This window comes from Lissotriton helveticus, chromosome 1_1 (assembly GCF_964261635.1).
Source record: "Lissotriton helveticus chromosome 1_1, aLisHel1.1, whole genome shotgun sequence".
NCBI lineage: Eukaryota > Metazoa > Chordata > Amphibia > Caudata > Salamandridae > Lissotriton > Lissotriton helveticus.
The window spans coordinates 418,350,378-418,370,303 of record NC_136057.1 but is presented as its reverse complement, the minus strand read 5'-3'; the positions used below and the strand labels follow the sequence as shown (position 1 = coordinate 418,370,303).

General features: G+C 46.0%; 1 protein-coding gene across 4 annotated transcripts in view; it reads left to right on the top strand.

Annotated features, from left to right (window-relative positions):
* Positions 1-19,926, top strand: part of DENND5B (DENN domain containing 5B) — a 578,042-nt gene that overhangs the window by 270,352 nt on the left and 287,764 nt on the right. For all 4 annotated transcript variants that reach the window (XM_078673773.1, XM_078673772.1, XM_078673775.1 and 1 more), the window contains 4 exons: positions 6,767-7,303; positions 12,068-12,299; positions 14,081-14,231; positions 16,515-16,608. In XM_078673773.1, coding sequence (XP_078529899.1) covers positions 6,767-7,303; positions 12,068-12,299; positions 14,081-14,231; positions 16,515-16,608 — 1,014 coding nt within the window. The remainder of the gene's footprint in view (positions 1-6,766; positions 7,304-12,067; positions 12,300-14,080; positions 14,232-16,514; positions 16,609-19,926) is intronic.

Genomic DNA, 19,926 nt, shown 5'->3' with positions numbered 1-19,926 from the left:
CCCTGGAACACTACATTTGTTTGTACCAGTTGGCAGAAAGTTTCACTCCCACTCAGGGGCCGATTCCGATCTCAGTCGGAAAGGCTCCGAATGGGATTCGGCATTGCCTAAACCGATCTGGAACCAGTGTTCCCGAGCGCATCGTTCACAGTTCCGAACGACCAAGTACGATACCTTGAAAGCCTTAGCGCTGACCGAATCGGTTCAGAAAGGCATTCGGAGAGATAGAGCCTTCTGGAACCGAATCGTACAGCTCTATGGACTAGGTTTTCCGATCAAGCGAGTATGATGAACGATTTGGACAGCCTTCCCAATTCGGTTTTCCCAGATCGAAAAAGCTGCTGGAATTGGTCTTTGGGGGCCCGTAGCAGGCCCCCTTCACCCTGTGCCTTCCGAATCGGGCCCATGGGGGTACCCATGAGTCCCCTCTTCCCACCCCTTCACAGTGTGGCAGGCACCAAGGGGTGCCCGCCACAGGGTGCACGATTATTCCCAACCACCCTTTTTGTGAATGCGAACCTGTGTACTTGTTCGGTCCACAGGCTCCCATTGAAGTCAATGGGAGTTTGACCCAAGTCATCCGGAAAGCATTCCGGACACGATTCAGTCCCAATGCTTTCTGAACAAGATCGGCCCCTCAGTTGTAATAAACTCACCTGACATCAACTGAAAACTCGACCTCAGTTCTTTTCACATAGTCCTTGACTTTTATTTGAGATTTGTCATGCTCTACTTTTAAAAGACCCCGCTCATCTACATGAAATGGGACTGGAGTGTTTACCATATTCCTTCTCCTCAATTGTCACTCACCTTGTTTTTTCGTGAGGCAATTTCTCCGAACTGGAAAACTTGCTTATATGCACCTCTTCATTTATTTATTTTATTTATTTAACTTATATAGCGCAAACAGCTACCCAACAAAGGGCTTCCCGGCGCAATGATTCAGTGATAGCTGGCAGAACTGGCAGGACTTAGATGTTAAATAGCCAGGTGTTTAAGGCTTTCCTGAATTTCATGTAGTTTACCTCAGAGCGCAGAGCCTGTGGCATAGCATTCCACAGAGAGGGTCCAAGGAAAGCAAAAGATTTGCCACCCATACGTGATAGTTTTATTTTGGGGACAACAAAATTGTTAGCTGTTGCAGATCTTAAGGTTCGGGAAGGATGGTAATGGCAGACTAGATTTTGTAGGTAATTAGGGGCTTTTTTGGTAGAAATCTTGTGCATACAGCATAATGATTTGAATTTGATCCTATTCTCAGCCAATGCAGCTCACGGATAAATTTGGCAGTGGATGAGAAAATGGGAATTTTACCTAATAGTCTCGCCGCCGCGTTCTGCACAGTTTGCAGTCTGCGGATCGTAGCCTTTTTTGCCCCCAGATATAACACATTGCCGTAATCAAGCCTGGATGTTATTAAGGCATTGATGACTGTTTTTCTTGTGCGTTCTGGTAGCATCCAGCATATTTTTTTTTATAGCCATTTGAGAATAGCAAAACAAGTGGCCGATGTTTTCACAGCTTGCTGGTGCATATTCAGCGAGTCGTCCACAATGAAACCTAGATTACGGGCCTGTGTGGATGGAATCGGGGGAGTACCCATTTCTGATGGCCAATGTTGGGATCCCCAAAGTTCTTTATTTTTCCCCAGGACAATTAACTCGGTTTTATCACCGTTTAATTTCAGGAAGTTTTTTTGCATCCACCCTGCAATTTTTCCAGTCCTAGATTTAATGTGGAGGGATCATTACTTTCCGACGAGGGGAGGGAGAAAAGAAGCTGAGAATCATCAGCGTAGGAGAACATCAGCAAGCCAGTCTCTTCAACTACTTTTGCAAGTGGACTCATGTACAAATTAAAAAGTAACGGGCTTAAAATTGAGCCTTGTGGTACTCCGTGTTTGAAGGTAAGGGTATCGGAGCAGACAGATTGTGAATAGACTTGAAACGTTCTATTTTCTAGCAATGATTTTATCCAATTTAACGAAAATTGAGGAGTTAGGTCCCGGGACACAGGGTCAGCTGGACCATAGAGTAATTTGTGAACAAAGAATTGCCGGCCCTGCGGTTTTAATAGCTATTTTGATTAAAGCAACAAACCAAAATCTTTGTTATGATTTGTTTGGTCTTATTTATTTAAACCATTTACTTTTTATATAAATCTCATTAATTTCAAACATTGATTGTATGAGAAAAACACTACGTGCATACAATATATACAAAAAACATTTAGTTCAAACACATTTAACAAAAAAATTTTGACAAAAGGACATATAACAAAATAACATCCAATCATTTAGTGTACATAAACATATGAATGCAGACGCGTTTCGAACTTGCTCGATCATTTGGCAAGTTCTCATCAGGGCTTTCTCGTTTTAATTATCTGAAAGTTATGTACAAAGAAAATGAGTAAGTTCTTCTATTCCTCATTTTCATCCCCTAAAAGCATTGCCCTTTACCATAACTCATATCGAAAATATGTACCTGTATTTTCGAGTTGGCAGCGGGTTTCCAGATTTTCAAAGGATCTTATTCAGTCAATTGTTGTTGTTTTTCAAAAAAATTACAACAATTTAAATTACAGCCTTATAGTGGTCAGGACGGCCTGCACCTAAGAGGCCAAAAGGCAGTCTTGAAAATTACCTTAAAATCAGTAGTCTGGACCTTTGCTTGGTGTATATTCAAATCAGCCGTCCGTTAGACAAAAGACTAATCCCCACCCGCCAGCCGGCGGTGGACACGTCGTTTTGCGCCTACAAGAAGGGTTTTTAAAAAAAAGAATGACTCCACTATTCAAATGAGTGTGAGGGAGGGCGGTTAGAGCGGGTGGCAAAACCAAGTGCCTACCTTATTGTTCACGCTCGGATTATTTCCGTGCAGCTCCCCCGTTGCTCTGACCTGCAGTCTGTTTAAGTTCGTTTTTTGATCCTAAAGTGACAAGCACACTACATGTCAGCCCACTGCTCTCTATTACGGGGTGGCCCATCATTATTACATTTCTTAGCGTTTGCCTGGCTTGACGCTTACCTAGGTTTTCTGAATGTTGAGGAATAACTCGCTCCCAAGTGCACTCCAAATCAATTCCAGGAGTCACTCGGCAAACCGAGTAGCCATCTTAAAAAGCGGACACGTGATCATCAGGTCGTGTCACATGACTGCCCAGGCCTTGTGGGAGTTGTAGTCCCACTCTACATTCTAGTCTAATCCTGATCGGATGGCTGCTTACAAGATTGCACGCGGGCACTGTATGTTACAACAAAACAGTTTACAGTCTGGAAACTTCAGACATCGAATTCAGTCTAAAGCAAGAAAAAACTAAATGTAAAAACGCTGAACGTCCGTGGAGGAAGTCTTACTCTATAGAAACTAAGAAAGAATATAAAATAAAACTAACACACTACCAAAAGATGTGTAGCAATGTTGGAAAAAATAGGGTCTAATAGATGACCAGCGATATGCGTGGGGCCAGATTTCTTCAAATTTAGGTTGAGAGACGCGAGATCTGCAATAAGTTCGGTGGCATTTATACAATGATCATTGTCCAGGTGTAGATTCAAATAACCAATGATAGTAAAGTTAGCAGCCTTCATTACTAAGGGGCCAATAAGTTCTGACATATTGGTCAACCAGTGTGAAGTCGCACCAGGTGGCCGATATATGAGTGCTCCTGAGAAAGCGAAATTAGGGGCCAGTATAATTTTAAAAATGGCACCTTCGCATCCGGCACATGGGAGTTTTTTGAAATCAGTTATACATTTTTTTGGAAATTATGGCTATGCCTCCTCCTAGTTTATTTATCCTGTCCAAGCGTATAATCGCATAAGAATCAGGGAGCCATGGCAACATCAGGTCCGGAGCTTGCCTGAAGCCACGTTTCAGTCACAAACAAGGCGTCGGGAGCCTCATCTAATAATAGGTTAAATATTTCTGTGTTTTGGTAGGGAGCGACAGTTCAAGCTGAGAAATGTAAATAGTCCATAACCAGAATTAGTACGTTTTTTAATGATTCTATCCTCCAGTTTTTTTTATCCCAACAGAATTTGATGCAAGAATGCAGTTGTGGCAAATATTATTCTCTCTGTCTAAATCAAAAGGACAGCAGAGCGGTTGTCTAGGGGTTTTCAGAGCTAGTAATTGCTTAGAGCTATATTTAATAGGACGTGGGGTTATTGTGGGTCCATTTATAGCTCTACTAATAGATACCTGTGGAAGGCATCTGGGAGGCAAAGGAATCTGAGCCATGGCCGTCGGGCTCGTCCGAGGCGCGGACGGGCGCAGACGGGCTGACTCAGGCATGACTCCGGCGCTGACGAGGGTGCGTCCACAAATCGCGTCCGCTATCGCGGAGGATTGCCGTTTCCTTATGTAGGGAAGGCTAGAGCGCTGTTAAAGCTCACGCCTCCCACCTAAGATGTCTGCCGTCTAGGAATGAATTGCCCTGGACTCGGTGTTCAGCCCACAAATCGGCTGTTACCGTCTATGTGCAGGGTCAAGGTCTGGTGAGGGCAGAATTCTAGTAAGTGCAATAGTAAAAAATAAATGTTTTAAAATTCGCCGTTTAAAATGCTCGTATTCAGCAATTTAGCACGCAAACAGTTTATGAAACAATCTACCTCCCGGCTTGTCGCCTCAGGAGGGGTCCAGTGATTAGCCAGAAACACACGAATTCATCAAACACAGCCTTGCCTCTTAGCTACTGCACAAAAAGAAACTGTCTTATGGATTGCAATATGCATATTCCAGACAATGCCAGATGTTGAGAGCAACCGTATCACACATTGTACTGCTGCCTGCGGGTTCAGTGCACAGATGCACACTGTTCTATATTGCAGAGTGCCAGCCTATGGAGGCAGGTGGAAATAATTAAGAGAGACTGGGAGAGGAAGAAGCAGTCTGTTAGAGCTTTGTGAGGCTGTGTTGGGATTCTTGTCTGTGCCTATTGTGTTTACCAAGTGTTCAGGTGCAGCCAGACCTTGCATCACATGCTATGTTAATTTTTTGTGAATATGAACTACTATTAACCGATAAAAAAACATAATGGAAAGGTAGATTAATGTCCAGTAAATCCAGTAGTGTGGTGCTTAATCTTTGCTGCAGTGCAACCCTTAATTTGCTGCTCAGTTAAAGGTCAATTTCTGGAGGTCACCAAAGATGGGTTGTCTGATGGAACACTGCATGCATTTACAACACTGTCTCTACCCCCAACTGCAACGTTACCACACATTCCTCTACCACGCAAGTTGTTACAGTGACTTGGTATGGGGGATCTGTACTTTGGAATAGTATAATTTACTATTCCAACTGCAGTCTACGCAACAGGAGGGAATGTGTTGGACTTAAAATCCAACACCAGTCCAACAACGTACCCCTGAAGCAAGTGGTTATAATGACTTGCCGGGTAAAGGAACACGTAGTAACATCACAGTCGGGGTAGTGACTGCGTTGTAAAGGCGCCTTGTGGTAGTGACTACATGGTAAAGCATATTTCCTTCATAGATGTGATAGGCAAGCAGTTGATATTGTAGGGTCTCAGCGTGGTTTTATGCTTCAGTTGGGTTTCTCACTTTTAAAGGGTTTTACACAGAGTTTTGACCTGGCTTAATTGATGCCATAAATTGATACAAAATATATCCAATGCTGTCAAATGACATGTCTAGTCTAAGATTATGCCATCACTCTTCTGTATGTTACTTTGTTTACTTGTTGTAAAATAGCGTACTTGGATTTCATTATTGCCATTATGATGATGCTTTCTGTCGGTAGGAGTTAAGTTTCTGGCATCCTATAGATAATGGACTGGGGCAGTCTGACATAAAGTAGGTAAATGTGCTCTCAAGGGAATTTATTTAGGTAAAATTTAGTTAATTGCAAACTTCCTTAGTAGGATTAACCAATATATCCCATGTGAATTCAAATCATCAACATTAAATCAACCAACAAAAAATATATATATAACACATGAAACACAAAGGACGAACACAAAGGTGCAATGAAAAAGAGATTTATCAAATTCAAATTCTAAGAGACCGAAACGTCGACTTTCACCTCATCTATATCTTGCTTTATTTCATATTGATTTTAGATAGGTGTATTTAGGTTTTGTTGAGTCTTTGTTTCAATTAATTTGTCTCTGTACCTCTAAAACCTAAACATTCTTGAATGAACCTTACCTGTATATTATAGTTTTGACCATTGAATTTGATAAATCTCTTTTTCATTGCACCTTTGTGTTCGTCCTTTGTGTTTCATGTGTTATATATATATTTTTTGTTGGTTGATTTAATGTTGATGATTTGAATTCACATGGGATATATTGGTTAATCCTACTAAGGAAGTTTGCAATTAACTAAATTTTACCTAAATAAATTCCCTTGAGAGCACATTTACCCTCTTATCTAATTACCCAAGCCCTCAATGGTTGATTGGGTTGCTCACTGTTTGTTTATTTTTGACATAAAGTAGAGCCTCTGGAGTGAATCTTTACTCCTTAATGGACCCTCACTGGTGCCACACATAAAACTGATTTAAAGTCACATGACTGATAACTATAAAACCTATCTGGTACACTTTGTGGTGAGCTGTTGTATGGTTATCCTTGCATGATGATAAGAACACCTAATACACATACAAATTTGATTCAATTATTCTTTTACTTTTATTGTTTTTCTAGCATGCAACAGAAACAACAATTCGTGCAACACACAAAATGCATGGAGGTTGAATCCACTGTAAATAATATGCTGTTTCTATGTGTTTTCCAACAGGCTAATCTATGCTTTGTGGATATTGACAACCATTTCATTGAACTTCCAGAGGAATTCCCTCAATTTCCCAACAAGTTGGAGTTCATCCAGGAGATTTCTGAAGTTCTTCTGCAGTTTGGAATACCTCCTGAAAGCAACTTGCATTGCAGTGAGAGTGCATCAAAGCTGAAGGATCTGGTTTTGGATGAGTTGGCAAATGATAACAAGAATGGCAATGTTCCTAGTAATAACATCACTATGTATGATTTATTGAAAGGGAACGAAACAATTGCTCGGCTGCAGGCACTTGCAAAGAGGACAGGAGTGGTGATGGAGAAGATGTCAATAACCGCACAGTTGGATGAGAAGGAAAAGGACTCCAGACTGCAGGGTCAACAAAGAGAGCTGAAGGACTGTAAACTTAGCGTTCATATTCGGGAGGTGTTTGCAAATCGGTTCATACAGATGTTTCAAGATTACGAGGCCTTTGTTATTCAAGGAACCCAAGACATGGAGTCATGGTTGACAAACCGAGAACAGATGCAGAACTTTGACAAAGTAAAGCAGCAAGCGTTTGCTACCCTTCAAATTTCCTCCTTTCCTCTTTGTCCTAATAATGTTTGGATTTGCAGCAGTATTTGTCGCTTTTGAGTAACTTAGCTTATGGTGTGGTGTTCTTATCATTTTCATTAGTGAGCTGAAGTGGGAGTCCTGAGCAACTGAGGGGACATACATCAGTCTAGCCTCGTCGGGTTTATCTTTCCGGATGCAAACGTAGTTCTCTGTATCCACACATGCACCTCTCTCTCATCCATACTCTCAAACCCTTTGTTCGAGGAATCATTCGAATGAGTAGTTTCTGATAGTCCGTGGAAGCCACATAATATGTGGCTGCTTATGAAATGTGGGTAGAATTGATTTGCCTGGTTTCAAATTGCCAACAAGTACACCCCTTAACTAAAGCCGCACAGAAAAATATGTATTAAACATTGTGCGATAGATCAAGTGCCCAACTCATTTATCAAGGGTGTAAAGGCATGGTGCATGGGAAGTGCCCATCATAAACACAGTGGGAACTGGGCAATTATGTATTATTGGCTCCTTGTTCCACACTTGGGACGCTCACTTCCAGTATGTTTTTTGTCCTTTGCCAGCCTTACATATTTATTAGGATCTGAAGGATTGCCATTCAAAGCAAGTTTGGATGTTAATCATTAGAAATAGGCATATTTGTATTTTTTGTTCAATCAATCAATCAATCAGGTCATTTGTAGAGCGCACTACTCACCCGTAGGGTCTCAAGGCGCTGGGAGGGGGGGGGTGCCGCTACTGCTCGAACAGCCAGGTCTTGAGCTTCTTCCTGAAGGAGAGGTGGTCTTGGGTCAGGCGCAGATTGGTCGGAAGTGAGTTCCAGGTCTTGGCGGCCAGGTAGGAGAAGGATCTTCCTCCTGTTGTCGCTCTTCGGATGCGGGGGACGGCGGCGAGGGCGTGGTTGGTTGATCTGAGGAGGCGCTTGGGAGTGTAGAAGTTGATCCGGTTGTTGAGGTAGCTCGGGCCTTGGTCGTGTAGGGCTTTGTGCGCGTGGGTGAGGAGACGGAAGGTGATTCTCTTGTTGACCGGGAGCCAGTGCAGATCTCTCAGGTGTCCGGAGATGTGGCTGCGTCGGGGGATGTCGAGGATGAGTCTCGCCGAGGCGTTCTGGATCCGCTGGAGTCTCTTCTGGAGTTTGGCAGTGGTTCCGGCGTAGAGGGCGTTGCCGTAGTCCAGTCGGCTGGTGACGAGGGCTTGGGTGACCGTCTTCCTCGTCTCGGTGGGGATCCACCGGAAGATCTTACGTAGCATGCGCAGGATGTTGAAGCATGACGAGGAGACGGCGTTGACTTGTCTGGTCATGGAGAGGGAGGAGTCCAGGATGAAGCCCAGGTTGCGTGCGTGGTCCGTCGGTTTGGGTGCGGTGCCCAGGGCGGGGGGCCACCAGGAGTCGTCCCAGGCGGAGGGTGTGGAGCCCAGGATGAGGACCTCCGTCTTGTCTGAGTTCAGTTTCAGGCGGCTGGTCGTCATCCATTCGGCTACGTCTCTCATCCCTTCGTGCAGGTTGGCTCTGGCGGTGGCGGGGTCGTTGGTCAGGGAGAGGATCAGCTGGGTGTCGTCAGCGTAGGAGATTATGTTGAGGTTGTGTTGGCGTGCGATGGTCGCGAGGGGGCTCATGTAGACGTTGAAGAGGGTGGGGCTCAGTGAGGATCCTTGAGGGACGCCGCAGATGACTTTGGTGGCCTCTGACTTGTACGGTGGTAGGCGGACTCTTTGTGTTCTTCCGTCGAGGAAGGAGGTGATCCATTCCAGTGCCTTCTCCTGGATTCCGATGTTGCTGAGGCGCTGTACTAGGGTGCGGTGGCAGACAGTGTCGAAAGCCGCGGAGAGGTCCAGGAGGATGAGGGCCGCTGTTTCTCCGTTGTCCATCAGAGTTCGAAGGTCGTCGGTGGCGGCGATGAGGGCGGTCTCGGTGCTGTGGTTCGCTCGGAAGCCGGACTGTGAGGGGTCGAGGGATCCATTCGTCTCGAGGAAGGCGGCCAGCTGTTTGTTGGCGGTCTTCTCGATGACTTTGGCCGGGAACGGGAGGAGCGAGATGGGACGGTAGTTCTTGAGGTCGGTGGGGTCTGCTGTGGGTTTCTTGAGGAGAGCGCTGAGTTCGGCGTGCTTCCAGCTCTCAGGGAAGGTGGCGGAGTCGAAGGAGGTGTTGATGATGTCCCGCAGGTGGGGTGCGAGGACAGCGTCGGCTTTGTTGAAGACGTGGTGAGGGCAGGGGTCAGTCGGAGATCCGGAATGGATGGAGTTCATGGTGCGGATGGTGTCTTCGGTGCTGATCGGGGTCCAGGTGCGGAGGGTGGTGGTGGGTGGCGTCGTTGCGGTTGTGGCTTGCGTTGGTTGGTTGTTGAAGCTGTTGTGTATGTCCGTGATCTTGTTGTGGAAGTAGGACGCGAGGGAGTTGCAGAGTTCTTGCGACGGGGTGATGTCATTGTTTCCGGCGTTGGGGTTGGATAGCTCTTTCACGATGTTGAAGAGTTCCTTGCAGTTGTGTGCGTTGTTGTCCAGCCGGTCCTTGTATGCATTTTTCTTGGTGGCGCGGATCAGTTGGTGGTGTTTCCGGGTGGCGAGCTTGAGGGTGGTCATGTTGTCCGTCGTTGGTTCCCTTCTCCAGGCTTTCTCGAGGGCTCGACAGTTCTTCTTGGAGCTCTTGAGTTCGTCGGTGAACCATGGTGTTTTTCTGCTGCAGGATCTGCTGGGTGGGGTTCTCAGAGGGGCGAGTTCGTCCGCGCAGTCGTTGATCCATTTCGTGAGGTTGTCGGCGGCCTGGCTGGGGTTCGCTGAGTTGGCGGGAGGGTGCTGGCTCAGGGACGAGGTGAGCTGGTCGGCTGTGATCTTGTTCCAGCTTCTTCGAGCAACCTGTTGCTGGTGGTGGTGGATCGTCGTTCTTCTGAAGGTGAAGTGGACGCAGCTGTGGTCCGTCCAGTGGAGTCCTGTTGCGTGGCTGAAGGTGACGTCTTTGCTGGATGAGAAGACGGCGTCGAGTGTGTGTCCGGCGAGGTGGGTGGGGGTGGTCACCAGTTGCTTGAGTCCGAGGTTGTCGAGGTTGTCGAGCAGGCTGATGGTGTTGCGGTCGTTGTTGTTCTCCAGGTGGAAGTTGAGGTCCCCCAGGAGGATGTAGTCGGCGGAGGGGAGAGCGTGCGGGCTGACGAAGTCGGCGATGTCCTCGCTGAATCGTGTGCGTGGTCCCGGGGGTCGGTAGATCAGGGTGCCTCTGAGGGTGGTCTTCGGGTTGGTGTGGATCTGGAAGTGCAGGTGTTCAGCGGTGGTGAGGGTGTCATCGGTGTTGGTAGTGATGCGGATGGTGTCTCTGTGGATGATGGCGATGCCTCCTCCGGTCTGGTTGTCGCGGTCCCTCCGGGTGATCTTGTAGCCCTCTGGGATGGCGATGGCGATGTCTGGGGCTGAGGAGGCGTTCATCCAGGTCTCGGTGATGAAGGCAACGTCGGGGGCGGTGGTGTCGAGCAGGTTCCAGAGTTCTACGGCGTGTCTGTGGACGGAGCGGGTGTTGAGCAGGATACACTTGAGGTGGGTGCTGCTGGAGTTCGGCTTGGCGGGTGCAGGGAAGGTCCGGATGCAGGTGAACTTGCAGGCGTGGCAGCTGAAGGGTCCGTGGGTGTGCTTCGGGGCGGCTCGGTGACATCCTGGGATGTGGCCGGTGTTGAGTGCGATGAGGTCGGCGGCGCTGTAGGTTCGTCGGGTCGGCTTCCGTCGGTGGGGGCCAGGGGTCCTGGCACTGGGCGCGGTCCAGGCGCGGACGGGCGCAGACGGGCTTACCTTTGGCGCGCCTTCGGCGCACAATCGGCGCGCCCGCTGCGCGTCAACGCTGCGCGTTCGCACGGTCGCCATTTAAGGCCAAGTGCGCGGGTGGGCGGGTCAGCTGGGAGGCGGGAGCGGGGAGGGAACACAAGGAAAAAAGGGGCGGGGTCGAAAGTGGTGGCGGGAAGCGGGGGCGGCGAGGGAGGCGGGAAACAGGACAGGGGACGGCGAAACAAGCACAAATTCCAGATAAAGACGCTAAACACGGGCCAAAAAGACTAGGGGAGACAAAAATACAAGCACAAATTACAAGTAGAACGCAAAACACGGGCAAAGACAAGAGAAACCAAAGCAAGCACAAATGAAGTCAAAACAGGCAGCGAGGCAGCGCACAGCGGAGGGGCACACGCAGCAGCTGGTGGCCGTGCGGCGCGGGGGTGTCCCACAAGTGGGTCACACTTACCTGTGCCGCACGGTCGCCATTTAAGGCCAAGTGCGCGGGTGGGCGGGTCAGCTGGGAGGCGGGAGCGGGGAGGGAACACAAGGAAAAAAGGGGCGGGGTCGAAAGTGGTGGCGGGAAGCGGGGGCGGCGAGGGAGGCGGGAAACAGGACAGGGGACGGCGAAACAAGCACAAATGTTGATGTTAGTCTTCTGTATATCGGTCTAGCCAATGTCAGCAGATTCTACAAACATGCTTTGCTACTGCTAATTAACATGTCACTTTCATGACCTTTAGCGAGGGAGTTTATTACTATTTCCATTTTTTTTACAGTCAAAGAAATAGGCAATGCCTTGTAACACTGTTGGTTTAGAAAATTGTATTCGCAAAAAAAGTGTCGTGCCTCTTGGAAAAAAAGCAATTTGCTGTCTTGTAAGACCGTCATGGAAGTTATAATCCCTCTCTGCATTCTCAGTGTGTAACATGCCAGCCTGCCTGTCGCCTCTACTTAATTGCTCGGATTTCTGTCTCTTTGCAGGCCTCCTTCCTGTCAGATCAGCCCGAACCTTACCTCCCGTTCCTCTCGCGCTTCATCGAGACCCAGATGTTTGCCACATTCATAGATAACAAAATAATGTCCCAGTGGGAAGACAAGGACCCTCTGCTTAGGGTGTTTGATTGTCGGATTGAGAAAATTAAAATGTATAATGTAAGGGGCCCGGCCTTGCGGACATCCATCTATCAAAAGAGCACATCTTTAAAGGAATCTGGTATGTTCAAAATCTGTCCATTTATTTTTGCAGTTAATAGGGCCGCCATGGAAGACAGTGTGAGGGTACGTTTTAGAGATGATCATTAAATTAGTATTGTGCAATAAGAACTACTGTTGAAAACTACTAAGTGCCAGAAAAGCTCTATTATTTTACACGAGACTGTTGCCTACAAAACATAGTGGCTAGTTGGTGGTGTTTGTGTCTAGGATGAAAGGAAAAGTTGCTGTTTGTTGGGTATCTGAAGTATTCACAATGCCGCAGATGTTACATAATGCCATTTGGACGTTTATTGTGTATAAACAGTAATATCTTTTAAAACTTTCAGGGAGAGAAGCATATAATAAAAGCATCAGATACCAGTATAACAAATGCAATATGATAAACAGCGAGGAGCTATTTGTAATGTTTGAGAGGACTCTAGTCGCTTGCGTGTTTTAAAGTCGTCATTGACGTGTACTCTACATGCAGCACTATGTAACCCAATGCCTTATGTTACTATAGAGATGAGCAGCATGATGCTAGCTGAGTGCTCGAGGTCAGCCACAGGTAGGCAGACAAGGTTTAGAGCACAACATTTTATCTGAAACAATAATTTGTTTGTTTCCTGCTGATTTTAGAGATACCTGTAATTCTTATCTCGTGATTTCATTGCTTGTAAAAAGATCTAAAAGTATGAAGGAATTCTTTGGGCGAGGATTCAGTGGCAACTAGTGACAAAATATATCTAGCAACAGAGCAGGCACTGACTATTATGGTTCTTTTTAAGTACTGCTCCGCAGTGATCCGCCTGCGTAGTAAGTCTTTATAGTTAATCCACTCACCTAGTAATCATAACATATATAATTACATTTTTTAAACATCATGTGTACTTTGATATATACAAACATGAAAATTGTGCTGGGGACATTTGTTGTCTGCTTGTAAATTTCCAGCCCAAACACATTGCCAAGGTGTAATCTTCACAACACAAATCCAAAATGATATATACAGCAAAAGAGATAAAAGCAGTACACAGATAACCATAGAAATATATTCACAGCAGAAATTAAACCTTTTCAAGACTGAGATAGCATCTTCTCGAATCCTTCTTGAAATAAAAGGTGGGATCAACTTTAAGCAAACTCGGAAACTGATTCCACACCCATGATCCCACACCAGCGAAACATCTTCCACTATTCTAATTACACTGCCATTTCAGGATACACAATTTTGATCAATAGCAAAGCGTGAGAGCATGAGAGTTTGGCCAATGTACAAGTTGTGTGAGGATGCAGATACCCTAACATGAGGACGCAGTGAAGCGTCTGAGAGGTGTGAGGATAGATGTATGAAGGACATTGAGAACTTGATATCAATATCGGCTGAAGCCCTTTATATTTCAATTAGCTTGTTTCCCATTGAGTGAAGTTCGACGTAGCTTTCTTGTTAATTTTGACACTGAAATTACCTTGTTTTAAAAAAAAATTTAAATCCCCACAAAAATGGTAAAAGGTTTCCTAAGATTTTCTGATATTTGTACACAGATGTGGCCTTCTTTTAGCTACATGCAACGACTGCTCAACGGAGAATGTGTAATGAAGTGGTCATCCAAATTAACTGACTTATTGTTTTCTGTGCCCAAACGTTGTGTATATTAAGTTCTTTTCCAGTTCACGCTTTAATCCTCAGCTCAGGATAGTCTTTACTGAAAAGCTTGCATTTTGGGATGTCTGGAACTGTATGGGATCTGCGTGTTGGAAGCTCATGTATGTTTTAATAAAGATGAATATTCTTTTCAGCACAGTCAATGGAGCAGCGTTTACTGAAGATCGACCATACTGCTATACACCCACACCTGCTTGATATGAAGATAGGGCAAGGAAAATACGAACAAGGGTTCTTTCCTAAATTACAGTCTGATGTACTGGCTACAGGACCTACCAATAACAAGTAAGTGAGTGTTTTAAAGCCTTCCAAAGGCACAAGTGATAATGCTGCAATACACGCTAAAATGTAAAAGTAGAAGCATGCCTTATATCCTTATATGATTAAATTCCAATACTTTGGGTGGAAGTCTTGACAAAGCAGAAGACTAGTCCTACTTAGTGACTTATTTTTGCGTAGACCGATTTTACAAGACTTGCTCCTGTCTCTGTCTGGCTATTTTGTCATAATCCAATTGCATTTACTGGAGTTCACTCAGTATTTGCTAAATTCATCTTCAGGTTCTAATAAAATTTGTAAGATTAAACAGTCCCTGGGCCTAACCTGGTGAGCAGTCCCTCCTTGTTTTATCATTGTGCAGTCTCTCAACCTCTCTTGGGTTACAGTATCTCCTTGTGATCTGGTGTCATTCAATGTGGTGTTGTCTTTCAGCCTGTCCTGGATAGCAATCCCTCCTTGTAAACTTAATGTAGCTTGTGCAGTCTCTTCGACGGTCCTGAGAAAAAGCTTTTCTTTGTGTTGTGATACCAGTTTTCACAGTACTGTCTCTTAACCTGTCAGCTATGCAGAGCAAGATAGTAGACTGCTATGCGCCTGCCCTTTGCATTCATAAGTGAGAAGTTTGCGTCTTCGCTGGGTTTTATCAAAAGTGGGCATCCTCCCTTAATTCGAGTTTATGACCTGATTTCAAAGTATTTCAGTTGGTACCAACTCACATACCTGCCAAACACCCGCTGTCTTGAATGATATTTTATGTCTGTCCTGGGTTTTTAGCCTGATACTTGTAGTTTTGACAGCCTGATACTCGAAGGTTTGCTACTTCCATTGTAGGTATGGTCTTAAACATACACATTTACAATAGTATCTGTGGCTGAAACGTCAGGTCAGTTTAGTGGTGTCATAATGTATGTGCCTGCTTGACACCAATACCTGACCTACAGAGCCCATAATCACCAGGCTGTTGGAAAGGGACATCGTAATTCCTACAGCAGTGCCTGTGCACTGCCTCTATTGTAGGTATTACTGTCTGACCGCCGCCCCGACGGGGACTGCCACTGTCTGCCTGTTGGTGGCAGTCCCACCGGCATCATAATGATGCCCTAAGTCACTAGAGGCTTCAGTGAGTTAAACTTCATCCCTAAGCGACAACATGCACCTGTCCACAAGTAGAGCAAGGGATGAAAGAAAGTAGGCACAGTACCCCAGAAAGTGTGGACGCAGGAAGAGAAAAAAGCATGTAGAGAGCATAGGTATCAGTCCTAGGACGTAATCAGAGAGAGACCGCGAGAAATGACTGGACTTCCAGCTTCTTTGTGAAGAGTAAGCTGCAGCATCTAAGTCTGATTTATGAGACTATTAACTCAAACTAAGTAGTAGAGTAGTAGTGACCTAATACATGTGATTCTTACATCACTCCTGGTGATGTCACTTCTGATGATATCACATGGGTTATCGGCTGTGCCTTACAGCGCCCGACCCTCCAGGCAGTTTCGAAGCTATCTCATCTGCCTCTTTGGGCTCTGTGTTTCCACCAATACTATGATGTCATTAGGCAAGCTAAAGCCTTTGTCTCCACAGACCGTGCAGAGCTTCAAACATGTAAAGCTTTCTGTAGTACTCCATATATGCGGAAATCCGGAAGAAACTAGTGCTGACCTCCATTGTTGTAAGTGACCTTTTCGTACATGACAATTAAAATGAAAAATATAACTCTATAGGTGTATTTGCACGTTTGCAATATTAAAGAGTAACAATTGTCGGTTTATTTTTATTTTCCTCTCCAGACCGTTTATCTTACTATTGTCAAAAAGATGTAGCTAAGTATTGCTGAACGTAGATGAGGCAGCGAATAATACTAATGATAAAACGCAATCAAAATCTGTTCTGTTTCTCGGGTCTTAGCGCGTAATCGTTTTGAATGCACACCTGTATACTGCTGTCTTCCACTTTATGCCAAGCTTATAAACAGTTAATTGCTGCTTGTGAGGCACACGTAGATAAACTAAAATCTTACTTCAAGTCTTGTAGTCTCTGCTATTAACTATTAAAAGTATATAACCAATTATATTGATACAAAATTACATAAATAAATGTTTGAACAGATCTCTAGTCACTAATGAATATATATATACAAATATATCAATATGTATGTGTGTGTGTGTGTATATATATATATATATATATACACATATAGATATGTATAACATAAATATGGATTTTTTGTAATGTAATAAAAATCAAGACCCTGAAAGGTATGCCCTGTAAATAAGTTGTACGGTTGTATTACAGCCGCTGGGTGAGTAGAAGTGCCACAGCACAGCGCAGAAAGGATCGCCACAGACAGCATTCGGAACACCTTGGTTTGGATAATGATTTGAGAGAGGTATGTAGGATGTCATGAGTTGATTCCTTGTATGTTAAACATTACTAAAGTTGTATAATATATAGAATTATAGATGTATAACTGAGTTCTCTTCCAGGGGATCCTCATCAATAGTCATAAGCACTGAATATTCCCGCCCACGTGCGGGGACCCCGGAAACAATATAAAAATATATATTTAAATCACATATAAACAGCCCCACATATGTGTATGCACATATATAAATTTTTTCTCACACCAATGCAGCCCCAAAACTGAGGCTAAACAATGTAATTACTCATACATGCACTGAAATTAGCAAGGAAATAAAAAACACATTAGATCAAATAGCCCTTGAACTTTGTGTTTTAATGAGTAAAAACACTCATAACTCCTGAAAATTGCTAATACATAGACATTGTTAGCCACAGGCTGCATTGAAAAGCAATAGCATAGAAAATGAAGGCATTTTCATCAAAAACTGGCACCGTCGCCTTTAAGGCAGCCATGACCCCTGGGTTCCCATCATGCCTCAGGGGTGACAGTTAGGTCAGTTGTTATTTCCGGCTCCTTCTGTCAGGACCCTGGTTTAACAGCTCCCACCTTTTTTGACTTTCTGTCAAAAATTATTGGTGTTTTTCTTCAATTTGTGCTTTCACTCGAAGGTTTTCAACCTTAGAGAGTTAGTTCTACCTTTTTTGAGCTTCAAAAGAGGATAATTTTTTGTCAAAATACCTTCTCTTTTTGACAACTGCCCTTCCTGTGGGAAGAATAAGGCCAAGACTGATACACATCCTGTGTGTATCCTCTGTCTCCATGAGACACACTCTGCAGATACCTGTGAACACTGCAAGACTTTGTCCAGAAGAGCTCTCAAAGACAGAGCGAGGATAAGAATTTATGGACTCTCTGAGAGAGGTAGGTCTCCTAAGAGACAGAAAAAATGAAAGACGCGGTTGACGTCGAGAGAAGTCCCAACTTGTTCTCCTTCGGCGTTGGGATCGGCGTCAAAGATGGCGATGGCGAAGACGAGTCACCTTCCTTCGACGACGAAGACCTCAGCTTCAAGAGACAAGGTACCTCTGCTGCCGTCAACAGGGCGACGTGCAGCGTCGAGAGAGAGGTCTCCGTTTGAGCATAGGAGCTCGACGTCGAGACAGCCGTCGTCGAAGCCTCATCATCAGTCTTTGACGTCGCAGCTTCCTCCGTCGACCCCCAGTCATCGGCGTTCGAAGTCGAGGCATCCTCCCTCGGCATCCGGTCATCGACGCTCGACGTCGAGGCAACCTCCGTCGTCGCCCAGTCACCGGCGCTCGACGTCGAGAAGATCTCCATCGACATCGCACCACCGACGTTCGACGTCAACGCATCTGTCGTCGAGACAAGTCTCACCCTCACGTTCCCAGAGGAGGCCGTCTTCGGGACACAAGACTCCGGAGGGAGTTCATCAACCCTCGGCGCAGTCCCAATTCACAGCGTCTAAGCTTACCACAACGTCGAGTTTGCCAGCTCCGTCGCCAGGTCATAGGCCTCGGTCACAACAGAGGTCTCCAAGGTCGGCTTCAGCTGCGGAAGGAGAATCCTTCTCAGGGAGAAGGTCTAGATTGATAGAACATTCTCCAGTAACTATGAGCCAGGGGACTAAAAGAAAGAGAGTATCAGAGGATCGTGCTTCTCTGAGCCACACAAGATCTCCTTTTAAGCACCCTTCAAGAGGAAACACGTCTCCAGTTAGCCTGTCATCATCCTCTTCAGGCTCTCGTACTTCTCACCGTAATAGATCGCCAGATGTGGTAATCTATTCCTCTGACAGAGAGAGGTCAAGGCATTCTCCTGCACTTTCGCGGCATGAGCAGGCGGATTTACCACCCCCGGCAGAGCACACACAGAAGTCGCCTCCCATCAGGCTATCTCCAAGATGGAATAGGCCTCTTCATCACTGGGCTTCAGACAAGGAAACAGCGGGCAGGTTGCAAGCGGATCAAGACAGGCAAGTTTTGCAGCCCAGAGAACGATCACGCTCCCAGGTGCGCACCAGTAGACGAAGGTCAAGGTCTAGGAGCAGGAGACGGGAACACATATCTCCAACTACTTCTTCGTCTTCCCCGACCCGCTCTCATAGAGATTATTCTCCGACCTTGACGGACAGTCCGCCATCGAGAATATCGCTAATAGACGATATTTTCACTTTTCAAGACATTTTAGGCAGAGGTGCTCTGCAACTGGGGGTGCCCATGACAACTCCTCAAGTCAAAACCTCGGTGATCTTTGAAACGTTGCATCACAGATCTGCACCCAAGCCTCTGTTACCTTTGGTACCCGGGATTATAGAACCTGTGATGGAGGTATTCCTCACTCCAGCGACGATCAAGGCCGGCCCAGCGAGGATTCTCAAAAAGTACAGCTCTCCAGAAGGGGACTCTCTTTTCCTCAGGGCCGATCCACCACCAGACTCGGTGACTATAGCGGCGGCGAGAAAATCTAAAATCATTTGTCAAGGTCTCGAATGCGGAAGCCCTCCTGGGGCTTTATGACAGATCCCTGTGGGATTCTCCGCAGCGTTTTGTCGAAAAACTCCCGCAAGACGACCGAAAGGATTTTGAGGAGATTCTCTTGGAGGGCAGTCAGGTCTCCAATCAGATCATCGGCGCCGCAGCGGACGGCGCTACCCTCGCAGCGCATGGCTATGCGCATGGGGTATCTGCCAGAAGATCCTCCTGGCTGCGCCTTACAGCGTTAAAACCAGAGGCTCAGGCTAGAATCCGGAACTTGCCTTTTCCAGGGACATCTTTGTTTGGGGCAAGTACTGACGAGGAAATGAGCGAATGAAGTCAGAGTTGGACACTCTTAAAGCCGTAGGGCTTGAGAAGAAGAAGACAGAATTTCGGAGGAAGTATCGCTCCTACAATAAGGGCTCTTCTAAACAGAGGGTTCAAACCCCTCACTGGCAGAAGGGTCAGGACCAGCAGGGGCAGCAGAAGTCTCAGTTCAGAGGCAAGCGCAAATCCAGAGGAGGTGGAAATCAGCGCCAAGGCAATAATTCCAACAAGTCCCAGTCCAGGCAATGAGTCCTTCCTTCCCCCAGCGCCGTTGACCACTCCAGTGGGGGGAAGCGTCGCGCATCATATGACAGAGTGGCAAAGCATCACGCAAGACCAATGGGTGTTGACTACAATTCAGAAGGGATACTGTCTTCGTTTCAAACACCTGCCTCCACCCGTTCCTCCAATGACAACATCAAATCATCAGCTAAACCTTTTGAAAAAGGAAGTAGCTATCCTCCTCGAGAAGTCAGCCATCGAGAGGGTGCCAATCGCTCAAAGGGGGTAAGTAGTGTAC